Source organism: Sapajus apella, unplaced genomic scaffold (assembly GCF_009761245.1).
Source record: "Sapajus apella isolate SASKATOON/1434 unplaced genomic scaffold, GSC_monkey_1.0 scaffold84, whole genome shotgun sequence".
NCBI classification, from domain to species: Eukaryota; Metazoa; Chordata; class Mammalia; order Primates; family Cebidae; genus Sapajus; species Sapajus apella.
Genome location: NW_022437024.1, coordinates 6,668,749 through 6,682,100, shown reverse-complemented (window position 1 = coordinate 6,682,100; position 13,352 = coordinate 6,668,749). Strand labels below are relative to the sequence as shown.

Here is a 13,352-nt window from a genome sequence, read left to right as displayed (position 1 = left end):
CATATATGTATTATATATTGGTATAATACATATATGGTATATATATACCATATATATGTTATATATGGTATAATACATGTATATATATACCATATATGGTGTGTATACATATATTATATGGTGTATATACATATATTATACCATTATATATGGTATAATACAGTGTATATGATGTATATACCTATATTATACCATATATAATGGTATAATGGTATAATATATGTATATACCATATACAATGGTATAATATATGTATATACACCATATAATATATGTATACACACTATATATGGTATATATACATGTATTATGCCATATATACCATATATAACATATATAATGGTAATAATATATGTATATACACCATATACATTGTATTATATTCGTATAATACATATCATATGTAATATATATATACTTCTATACACACACATATATGGAATGTTTATATATGGTGTATATATACATATATATCATATATATGTGTATTAAACATATATTAAACACATATACATATATATACCTATATACACATTCCATATATACATTTTTATATGCATATATACACATTCTATATATATACATATATGTGTGTATACACATATATACATATATGCATATATATATTTGTATATATACAAATACATCTATATACACATATATATACATGTATACACATATATACACATATATACAAATACACCTATACACACACACACACACACACACACACACATATATATATATATTTTCATGGTTTACTATATGTGTGTGTGTGTGTGTGTGTGTGTGTGTGTGTGTGTGTGTATCAGTGAATGCCTGTGTGGCTGGAAGCAGATTATCACTAAGTCAATCTGTGCTTATGTTCTCTAGTGAACAGAGGTTTCTTTCCAAAAACACACTGTTTCCAAAATGGTCTCCTGGGTATACATCATTTCATCAACTTGGTAGTATAACCATGAATGATTGGTTGGGCCTAGGTTATGGGTCTCCTAGCATGGTGGGGCTGCCTTGGTGCAGTGAAGTCTAGGTCACCAGGATGCATGCTAGAATACCTTAGTTCTAGGTCTCCCATGTCCCTAAGTGAGTCACTGAATTTGTCAATCCAAATGTTCTTCACTTATAAAGTGAAAATAATAAAATATGTCCTTCACATGGTGATTGTGAAGAGCAATGTATTTGGAAACACCTCATACAACATAACCACAAGGATTAATGCAAAACTGAAGTTATGAGAACAACTAAAAAGTAGATTTCAAGTTAATTGTATTGAATTATTTATTATTTGGCCTGTAGGGCTTATATTTTGCTCCAACACAATGTTATAGAAGTGTGGAATAGAGGTGACCAATCATCGCAGTTTACCCAGGTTGGAGGAATTTCTCAGAATAAGGGGATTTCAGTGCACAGGATAGTACCAATGGTGCACTTTTGCATGAATTAGCATATAGGTGCTCCTGCCTCTAGGGGGACCCAGTTGTACCAGATCATAGCTTGGCAAGTGGAACAAGGCCTGGTTCTATCCATACTCATCTCCTTAGCCAGGATCCCTGATATAGGGCAGAACCTGCACAACTGTACGTTGTAAGACAGATACCAAAACAAAGTAAACTGTAAGAAAAAATGTTTGCAGTTGAATAAAACAGTATATTTTGTAAAATTATGATCTACATAAACTCTATTTTGCATTTTGCAAACCATTAAGAAAATGGGAGATGAAAAAGTAGAGAATGGTGGAAGAAACATATTGCGAAGAGAAGAAGAGGTTTTTATAGAAATTGGAGATTCCTTAAAGGAGGTAATTTCAAGGGGTATTGTTTCTGGGGTGAGATTGATGTCAGGAAAACAGCTGAGCAAAAAACAAAAATCTTTATTGATAATGAGGAATTTCACCCAGAAACTAAACAAAATACAGAAACTTTTATGTAGTTAATATATTATTTAAACTGGGTCATTATTATGGGCCGATGGTTGAGTGAATTACAATGTGAAGTGCACTTACTTTACATTTCTACAAATAAGAACATCTAATGAACCAGAGCAAATTTGTATTTAAGTACATTATTTAAAATGATCTGCAACAGGACAAACCTTTTCATAATCTGCCTTTAAGTGGTTGTGCTGACTGAACCACTTTTTGATTGTATTTTCTTTCAATGGTCCTATCAGTCCAGAATGGCGATGAATCTTTGCCAGGGTCACAGCATCAGGTACCATCTGCACCATTCCTGGTAGATAGAAAAAGGATTATGCAGACAATTCTTTCATCACAGGATGAGGGAGCCATAGGAAATATAACAACAATAGCTTCCGGCACTGCTAGATTACTCCTTTCCTTTCCAAACCTTTTTTTCTGGAGGAGGTTTATCTGGATGTACCTCTTTCTAATTCTTCCTAAAATCCTGGAGAACAATGAGGCTACTTGTGTTTGGATCAGATTGATCAGAAGTAGCTTTAATATTTTTTCTAGAGCTATGGTAGAAAGCCAATCTTGATGATGCACAGAGGCCTCGCTGAATCAATAGAGTAGTGGATTAATGATCACATGGCTGGTGCATTCATTTACAGTTTAAGGGGGGAGATTTAAGTCTGGATAACAAACATATTTACAAGTTAAAGGAGCCAAATATACTTCCATAACAAACACTGCATATATATTATGAAAATCAATGTTCAGGTTAAAAAAAGCATCATGGTTATATTTCTGGTAGTGAACAGAATAACTCAGCAGTAAACAGGTAGAGAGACACCTGCTTCTTCCTTCTCAGTCAACATTAAAGAGAAACTACAATAGCAATTTTTTTTTTTAAAGGGAGCATATATTGATTGAACTTAAATAGGAAATTTGCTCCACTGGCCATGTATCCATAAAGGTTTCTTTTTTTTTTTAAATTGTGCCCCTAAGTTTACTGGAAAGTAAAAATCTGCAAATCTTCTGATTTTTATACTATACAGAACAGCAATATAAGTCCAGTACTTAAAGCTCTTTTATGGCTAATGTCTACAGAACAACCTGCAATGCACAGTATTACAAATTAAGTCATTAAAAGAAATTAAAGTCTAGAGATTCTGATTTCCATAGTCTTGACAATTGGAAGAGTTGCAAACTCAAATTCCCATAGAGACCAGGGACACAAATATAACTCTATGAACAGAGAGATGGTTGAGTTTTTTTAATTGACTATTTCATGATCTACCTTAAAAGCATTAAAATTAACCAACACTAAAGTAGATTATGGTGATGATAAACAAAACACTTATCTGTGCTGAATTTGGTCATTTGCAGCTAGTTTGCAGTCTTAATTTCTCTTAACATCTAATAGTCCTGTTGTGATCACTGGGCATCTACATTTGTGGATCGGAAAGAAACTTCACATCCCAGAAACAAGTCCTGGGAATACTTATAGTATCATTATACTTCTCCCTCCTCCCCTAGCAGTATTCAGCTGTTACTCAGGTTTTCTCATGTGTGTTAAAGTAGACAGCAGATCTAAAACATCTAATGTCAGTAGGTGATGCTTTTTAATTCTAAAAATTTTCCTCCTCATTTTTCCAGTTCCTCTATTTAACACTTCCTAAAGGAAGTCATTTCTACCTGGTTGATGAGTGTTTCAATGCCATCTTACCTTTGACCATGCCCAAAATTAGGACTTAGATGATTGCGCCTTTTGGACACTTTGCTGCAGCAATGTCAATTGCTTTTCCAACTACATTGATCTTTAGGGAGTTAATGCTTGCTAAATTCCAAGCCACGGATCACAAGGTGAATTGCTGACTATCCAGAAAAGCTTGTACCTAATTTATAGTAATTATGGTGGCTAAATTCTACTTATTAATTGAAATCATACATTTATACATTTTAAGCTAGTATATATCATATACTATTTAAATACTTCTAACATAATTCTGTGCACATAAAGTAACATGTGTGGTTTTATTCTTATAATCCTTTAATGCAGCATTTCTCAAATTTTAATGCACACACAAATGACTTGGTGATATGGTTTAGCTCTGTGTCCCCACTCAAATCTCATCTCAAATTATAATCCTCATAATTCCCATGTGTGGAGGGAGGGAGCTGGTGGGAGGCAATCAGATCATGGGGGTGGTTTTACCCCATGCTGTTCTCATGACAGTTCTCACAGGGAGAGGGACATCGCCCACTGGGGCCTGGGGGCAGGTGGGAGGAAGAGCAGGAGGTGGGGGGTTTGGGGAGGGATAGTATTAGGAGAAATACCTAATGTAGATGAGGCAGCGATGGATGCAGTAAACCACCACCAAAGCACGTGTATATCTAACAAACCTGCGTGATCTGCACATGTACCCCATAACTTAAAAGTATAATAAAGAAATTAAAAAAAAAAAGATTTGATAGTTTTATTAGTGTTGACAGTTCCTCCTTCTCCTCCTTTTTTTCCTGCCACCTTCTGAAGAAGGTCCTTGCTTCCGCTTCACATTCTGCCATGAATGTAAGTTTGCTGAGGCCTCCCCAGTCACGTGGAACTCTGAGTCAATTAAGCCTCTTTCCTTTATTAATTACCGAGTCTTGGTATTTTTTTATAGCCGTGTTAAAACAAACTAATACATTTAGGAATTTTGTTAAAATGTTCTAATTGAGTATGGCAGGGGTGGGGCCAGAGATTCTGCATTTCTAACAAGCTCCTAGGTGATGTCAGTGCTGTGGGTCTGTGGTTCACACTTTAAGTAGAAAGCCTCTTAGGGATAAAAATATTCGAGGTGGTGTCTTTCAGACAAACATGCATAAGAACCACCCTATCAGATTTTTGCATTCAACCTTTGAGCCCCTCTCTCTCCAGGAAGTCTTATTTAGTATACCTGGATTGGGGTAGGTTGTATTTATTCCTTCCATTACTCTATGTAATTTTTATGCTCAGCAAAGCTGGAGAACTGATGATAAAATAAATCCGGAAGAATTTTTATCTGGCCTGGAAATTTCTTACAGAACTTCTAGGACATTACACACAAAGTGACCATGAGAATGATAATCAACAATAATGTTGGTAAAGTCATGGAAGCTTCATGCCTGGAGTTTACTCTCCTTAAGGGCGGCAACTCTATTTAGCTCATTTTAGCATGCATTTCCCATCTCACTTTGTGACATTTCTTGAGAAGAGCAGGTATTCAATAAGCCTTGGAACCTGATTAAAAATGCAACCTAATCTTCTAAAAATGACATGTTTTAATGATCTCTATTTTTCTTTAAGAATTACTTTGTCAGTATAATGCCCTCTGAAATCTTACAGCTATTGAAGGTTGTTGTTGGTAGACAGAGGAGAAAAATAACTTCTTTGTCTTGTGACATCTGTAACTTTGGATAAGTCTATATTTTATTTTTGCTGAATCATTTTATTAACGAAAAGGTTTAGTCTTGGGTACATTCTATGATTATAAACAGAAATGAAATAAAATTTAAAAATTCCACTGGGATCAGTAATTTACACAATTTCTGGAGAAAAGGTGATTCATGTAACATCAAAGATCTCAGCTTGGATTATGTAGCATTATTCCTTTTCAGCATTTTAGGATAAGAAAGCATTAGGTCACTTACGCGGAAAAAAAGGAGGGTAAAATGCAAGGCATAACAATCCCATGGTAGCAAGGATAAATGACTGTTACAAGAACTAGAGATTTAGAAGGTTTTCAGAGTGGGACACTTGGCATGGAAGTAGGAACCCTGTTATCAGAATCAAAATAATTGATTGGCTTGTATGACTTGTAATGCAATCACTGTAAGATATCAAGCTGCAAGTGAATTTAGAGGTGTTTTCATACTTAGCATTTAAAATCTCAAGTGTTGAGCTTTCTGGTGGAACCTCAGGAATTGAGGAACCATGGCATGACAGTTCTTTTATGATGACAGGTTTAAATTGTAGCTCTGCTTGAATTAAAAAAAAAATTACTACATGGTCTAGATTCTCTCTCCCGTTCTATGATTTCATCCCCTTGTTTATGTACATGTATCTGCTGTAAGTCATACCAATTAATTTAATAAAACTCTAAGTGGCAATGGTTATATGTAAAAAAAATTTTTTTTAATATACCGGCCAGACGCTGTGGCTCATGCCTGTAATCCCAGGACTTTGAGAGGCTGAGGTGGATGGATCACTGGAGGTCAGGAATTCCAGACCAGCCTGGCCAACATCGTGAAACTCCGTCTCTACCAAAAATACAAAAATTAGCCAGGCATGCTGGCCGGCCCCTATAATCTCAGCTACTCGGGAGGCTGAGGCAGGAGAATTGCTGGAACCCGGGAAGAAGAGGTTGCAGTGAGCTGAGATCGCACCATTGCACTCCTGCATGGGCTGACAATAGTGAGACTCGGTCTCAAAAAAAAAAGCATTCTAAGATACCTTTGATACTATTGTTTCTTTGGCATTATTGTAATTAAGTATAACCTTTACTTCTGATGTTTTAGTAATAATTTGTGTGGTCTATTGACATTATTTTCATTGAAAACGTGTATAATTGTATTTCCACACTGATTTCTTGACTTTTATAAATGAAAAGAAATGCTGATGTACGTTAAACATTTACATGTGTGGCCAACATTGACAGTTGATAGTTTATCTACTCAAAAGTCTTTTAGAAATTAAATTAAGGTTTATAATGTGTTTAGAATTTCCAGAACTCCTTTCAGCAGTTGTAAATGTGTAAATTTTGTGATTATTTTGTAATAATTTTGTGTTATTTTGTAAATATTATTTTGTAAAATAAGATTTTGTGTTAATAAGTCATAATTGTATTATTTTAAAAAGCAGTAGGCTTTCCTATCATTACATTAGAAAATGAGAAAAATAACAGTAAGTTATTAATGGAACTAACTTAAGGACTCATACAAAGTAATGGTTAACATTTGGATTGTGAAGGCCCTAATGAATACCTAAAAGCATATTATGCTTTATATAAATTCCGTTGGCTTATCATTTTTGAAAATAATTCTTTAAAAAAAAAGAAGAATGTGTATAGTTCTTTGGATTTTCAAGCTTGTAGTTTAAAGATGGAGAAAATTTTGTAGTCTATTACCAGTGAATATGTGAAATAAGTAATGTGAGCCAATGCACTTTCTAATCTGTACTGACCTTGGTCTTTTCCTGTGGATAGACATTTATAAATGATCATTTGCATATCCAAGCCTTCCTGCAGCCAAATGTTGTCCATCACTTGAATAATCTGCAGAACAAGCATATCCTGACGAAGATCATCTCCAGCCTGTTAAAAATAAAATTATAGACCCTGGGTTTTTCCTTGAATTCCATTAAAAGCAGTCAATATAGTACATGTCACTTCTTTCCTTGGATACATTTATAGCCTGACTTACAGTGGTTTCAATGGTTTTGTTAGCACTAAAAGTATCTTGTGTTTCTGATAAACAAATTTTAAATTGAGAACTTCCCTTTAAATAATTATAGAAGCTTCAACCATCAAATTAGAGGCACTGCTTGAAATGTTCCTTGATAATAATTTTCAATTTATTATCCACGTGTAATTTCTCAGATTCAAAGTCTGGCAAAGACATGCTGGATGGATGTTTATTCAAATTTCAAACCTAGCCAAGAGAGATCTCTTTCTAAGTGAAACATTATTTGGTATGCCATAAATTTATGCACTGATATGCAGTTAGAATATCAAGTGCTTCCTGAGTAGGAGTATAAATAGCAACCACATGATTGATTAGACTTTAAATCAGTGATTTCTCAAATTATTTTGAAGAGAGTTAAAAGGTTTTCTGAGAAAATAATTCTTGATAATAATAAGAAATGATAAAGTGGTGATAGTCTTGCATTGTGAAGGAGATGGAATATGTCCAAAGGTGAAGAATAGTTCTATCCTTTTAAACAAATAGGAACTTTGGTTTTGAAAACCACTTTCTAAATTATACATGGAAAATTCTGCCATGATAATATTCTGTGTTTTCTTTTTTCTGCTTCATCAAAAGTACAGTGTTATGGGACCACTAGTTCTTGAGGTAACAGGACAAAGCACAAGTATGGGCACACTACTTACTATTCTCCAAAATAGACAGAATTGACCAAAAATTTATTCTGAGACCTTGCTGCATGGCTTGGCTGAATAATAGACTAAATGAACTGGAGGACTGTCATATTCTTATGTTTTACCTTTATTTCCCTTTCTGTTCCCATTTTCCTATGTGCCTAGAAACCTGTTACTACCTTTTCTCTGTTTTTCCAGTGGGATTCATGATGAAGGCTGAAATGATCCCTATTTACCTTTTTATTTAAAGGGAAAAAAAATAACTCAAATTACTAAAATCAGCAAGTGCTGGCAGGGAACAACTTGATGTTAAATTAACTTATGTCATTTCAGTTCCAGTTAATTTTGATCCTAATTCAGTATCTAGACCAAAATAAAACTTTCCTCCTAGGGGCTCACCACACATTCAACTTTCTGTGCCACTTAAAAGCAATCATATCACTTCATTTATTGAAATATACTCCCTTGGGTTTTGAACTGAAGGTTCCCTGGCTTTGAGCCAGTAATGTTTGATATATTGCCAATTAGGAGTTTGGCACATACTATATATAATCCTGTAAAATGGCAGAATCTAAAAAAACTGAAAAACCTCTGTGTTGGTGCTGGAGGAAAATAGCTATGACAATTTCTTTTTGTGAGTAATAAATTGATATTTCTGTCTATTGAATCAATTCATATTTTAAGAGCACTACCATACCTTAAAAATAATGCCAATGTTTTTGCCCATTGGATTAGCATTGATGAAAGTAATCTTCAATGGCAAAGCATTAGATGTAAAATACGAACATGCCTATAGTAAAAGAAAAAGGGAAAACTAGTGAGCAAAATAAAGCAATCCCCAACCCCCCAAAGGCAAACATTTTTCCCAAAATCACAGCCCATTGCAGACTTTGTTGTATGAACAAATATAACACATATGAATAATTTTTATACTTTGGAACACAGACACATATATATATTTAAATGTAGTCTATCAACTAGAGCCTTTACTTTGAAACCAACCAAGAAACCAGCTTTTTGACAGATTGTAAGTCTTCAACTATGTTTTTTCCTCAATGAACGGTAGTGATATGTTCAAGGTTTAAATGAACTAAGCAGTACATGAATATTGTGCTTATGCTAGCTGGTTAGTAGATAAAAGTTAAATTTTATTTTAAAAACTTTATTTCCTTTCTATTATTTCTACATTGCAGAATACTTTAAAGACAAATGGATAGTGAGTTAAGAAAGACTTCGGTTCAAATCTAAGCTTTATAACTCATTTTCTGTAAAGTGGAGGTAGCAACCCCTCCTTCATACATCTTTGTGATAGATAAATGAACTAATGAATATGAAATATCTTTTACAGTGCCTGACACTAATCAGGGACTTTGAAAAATCCTTACTTTTTCTCTTTTAGTTAATGAACGCTTTCTTGTTTTTATAAATAACAATACAACACATATTTTGTCTTCTCATTTCCTGTAATTACACTTTCCATTTGCATTTTCAGCTTTGTGATATTGACTAATTTTCACTCTACTTTCCTTGTTGCCTATTTTCCTTTTATTTTCTTACAACTGAGCATTGAAAAGCTGTATGTCTTTAGACTATGAGAGAGTTCATGATGGCATTGAAGACTTAATATAAAGAAAGGAAAAAAACTTGGTGCTTTCAATTTATCCACTTAGTAAAATATGACATCAATGCATGTTGAAGGATCACTTTGAACAATGTTATCTGCAAGAAGTCTGAAATTAGTAGAAACTGAGAGAAAATACCTAGTTCTTAACTGACCTATCAACACAAATCTAACCCAAAATCTAACTAAACACAAACCCTTGCTTACAGAATTATAAGCAAGAGTTTAAGAAATTGAAAGTAGATATTGGGTTAGGTTTGTCTTGCTAGGTCAGTTAAGAAATAGACATTTTATAGATAAATATAGATGCTTTATCTATAAATAAGAATAGATGCTTTATCTACAAATAAGAATAGATGTTTTATAGTTTTATGGGTGAGGATGCTTGTTAGACAATGAAATTCTGTTGCAAAATCAGCTAATTAGGGATCACATGACCATATATTATGATATTGAATTATCAAATTCTATATTAGGCAAAAAATGAGTGTAGATCAGTGGCTTTTAAATTCTGCTCATTGATTTTGTGGGGATCTCTTTGAGTGATCCCAAGTTCAGGGAGGCTGAAAGCAAGGCTTAGCTTCTTTTTAACTATCATCCAGAGATATTCTGCTTTTATTGTTTCATACTTTGGTTTTTACATGCAGTACATATTTGAGTCATGTCAAAAATATATATTCAACAACTAGTATGCACATCATATGCTAAAAAGGAGACATCATATTTATCTTCACAAAGCCTATATATATTTATATACACACACACATTAAATTGAAAATAATTCACAAGGGAGTTTATTGCCATTGAATGAAGCCACATTTTAAGAAAAAAATTTTCAGGGGTTAATTAGATCTTGAAGATTGTGAGAGACATAGATTAGCAAATAGGCAGAACTAAAGGTTTTCTAGATAGAAAAAGGCAAATGATAAGCTATTAGATTAGAGTAATAAAGTAGATTGGAATGCCCACAGACAAGAATAATTAATCAGAATCTTACAGGAGGATTTTATGGATATGGTATAATAAGATAGAAAAGTTGGAAGAAAGGAAGATGTGATCTCTGTCCTTGAGAAGCATGCATTAATGACATAGATCTAAAAACTAGTTGAAAAAGACCCCAGTAAGTAAATGAAATACCTGGTCCTTGTTTTCCCTGAGTAATGGAGAAGAATTGCATTCAGTTCCTCCCATTCTCCCACTTGGTCCATTCTTTAGTGATTTAAAAGGAAATAGGGAATAGTTCACTGTGATTAATGACTTGTGGGTAAGGGTGGGAGGTAAAGGTTGAGAATCAGCTCACACCTGAGCCCCTTGCTCTTTGCCTTTGAGAGCCATGCTTCAAGAAATCAATTGAGCCAGACCTGAGTGCTTCTCCCCAGCATAGTTGACTGATGGTGACAGAACGCTGATTAAAGGCTTTCCCATGCTCACTTCATTCAAAGTGCTCCTTTCCAGTGTGAACTCTATGGTGCGCTATCACCTATGAGCTATAATGGCTCACACAATCATATAATAGCTTTCACATGATCATTGCATTTATAAGATTTCTCCCCACAATGGGTGCTCTGATGTACCATTAGACTGGCACTATTAAGTGAAATATTTTCCCCTACTCATTACATTTGTAGAGTTTCTCAATAGTGTGAATTCTCTGGTGTATAATCAGGTATGAGTTTTGATTACAGAATTCCATGTTTATCATATTTATAGGGCTTTTGGCCTGTTTGAACTCTCTGACACAGAATAAGACATTTACTCAGACCAAATGTCTTGTCACACTGCATTCAAAAGGTATGAATTTTCTCATAGTCAACAAATTAAGAGTCCTGATACAAGTCTTCTCCAAACTGCCTCCATTTAAATAAGTTTTTTATATGCTCCTCAGTGTGGAGGCTCTGATGTCAAATCAGACATTTACTTTGAATGAAGGCCTTGCAACATTCATCATGCTGACAAGTATTCTCCCTAGTGTGGATTCTTTGACTGGCTTCTGTTGGAACAGAGAGCTTTTCCATACTCATTTCAACTGTAAGTCTTCTCACTTATTTGTTCAATGGGACTGGAGAATAGAGTAAAATGTTTCCCAAGATGGTGTCACCTGGCCATGCCCCTCCTGTTCATTGTTGCACCCACAGGCGCCCAATCCTGTGCGAGGCAGAGCTAGTCAGAGCAAATGGAGCCAGAGGGTGGCTCTACTTGGGACAACTTCTGCAGGAAGACATTCACTTTGAATGAAGGCCTTGCAATAACTAACTGCAGGGTGCTGTAGGGAAGGAGTGTGGTCCCACCTGTAGCAGTAGGAGTGGTGACTCCTGAGCAGCTGACCCCTGGCCCAGCTGGCTCACCTGCACATGCCAAACTTATATGTAATTTTAAATGAAAAAAAAAAAATCGCTGTTCTCCTTTAAAACAGCAAGCCAAGAAAGCAAAAGCAAAATAACAACACATGGACTCAGTGATCTCTGTTGTTCTTTCTACAATAAGGTACAGTGTCTTTTAAATGCTGAGCTCCTTTTAAAATTTTTTAAATTAATTAATTAATTTTTTAAATGAATTTTAGGTTTTGGGGTGCATGTGAAGAAAATGCAAGATTGTTGCATAGGCACACACATGGCAGTGTGATCTGCTGCCTTCCTCTCCATCACCTACATCTGGCATTTCTCCCCATGCTATCTCTCCCCAACTCCTCACCCCCTACTGTCCCTCCCCTATTTCCCCTGTACATGCTCAGCATTAGTCAAGAATACTGCTGATGATTAAAAAGTTGTACAATTTTTTGAAAATTAGTAATGATTTGGATTTCAGCCTACACATATCTCAGTTTAAGCAATTTGAAGCCTTATTTTGTTACATTTCGAAATGTTTACGAAGCATATCAAAAAATTTGCAGGAAGTCTTACTAGTGGCAAAGGGACAAAGATGATGGTATTAAGTTTGTAGCAAAACATTTACATTCACAGTAATAGTGGTCTAATTTTTCTTCTAGTTATTGGGTTTGTTTTCTTGACTATCTTATGACTTAAGTAACATTTATTGTCCATGCATGATAGCTTAACCTCTTCATTTTTAAATCTAACATATCAGTCATTTTCTCTGTATTGTCTTTGTACACTTGGGCTTTTGCGAAGGAGGATAATAAAGCTTATTGGAAACATGGAATAAAGAATGATTCTAAGTCAGAAAAGTTCCCATATGACTGAGGAGGTACCACATGACTGAGGATTAAGAAGAGAAGGCTTAGGAAGTTGTGAGTCTGACAATACCAAGATGGGTTTTCCAGGTGTGAGTAAAATCACAAAATATATGACACCCTGACATATTAGATATGATGAATTTTAAATTGAATCCAAATGGAAATGTTGTAGCTAATAATTAATGTTTGTGTACCAGGTATGGTTATGCACATAGTCTGAATAAACCATGAAATTATACCCAGCCTGCATGGGGTCACCAAATCAATCATTTTTAATAAGTTAAGAAATTAATCCAGTGATATCTTCCTTTATTTATTTATTTTTTCACTGAACTGATGGATAGTTTGTTTCCAAATAAACAAACCATATGATAAGGCCAATGTGATCCCTACTGGTCATAGTGCACCAAAGGGAAAACACAATGTGAATGAATTCAATTACTTTTTCCTTAAAATAATTGCAATGTCAATTTATGAATTACTTTTGCCATTTCGAACATACAGAGTGAACTAGACTATATAAAA

General features: G+C 34.5%; 1 protein-coding gene across 1 annotated transcript in view; it reads right to left on the bottom strand.

Annotated features, from left to right (window-relative positions):
- PIK3C2G (phosphatidylinositol-4-phosphate 3-kinase catalytic subunit type 2 gamma) overlaps positions 1-13,352 on the bottom strand; it is a 397,969-nt gene that overhangs the window by 141,734 nt on the left and 242,883 nt on the right. The window contains exons 21-23 of the mRNA XM_032253772.1: positions 8,711-8,803; positions 7,101-7,230; positions 2,092-2,228 (exon numbers count right to left, since the gene is read on the bottom strand). Of these exons, the coding sequence (XP_032109663.1) occupies positions 2,092-2,228; positions 7,101-7,230; positions 8,711-8,803 (360 nt within the window). The remainder of the gene's footprint in view (positions 1-2,091; positions 2,229-7,100; positions 7,231-8,710; positions 8,804-13,352) is intronic.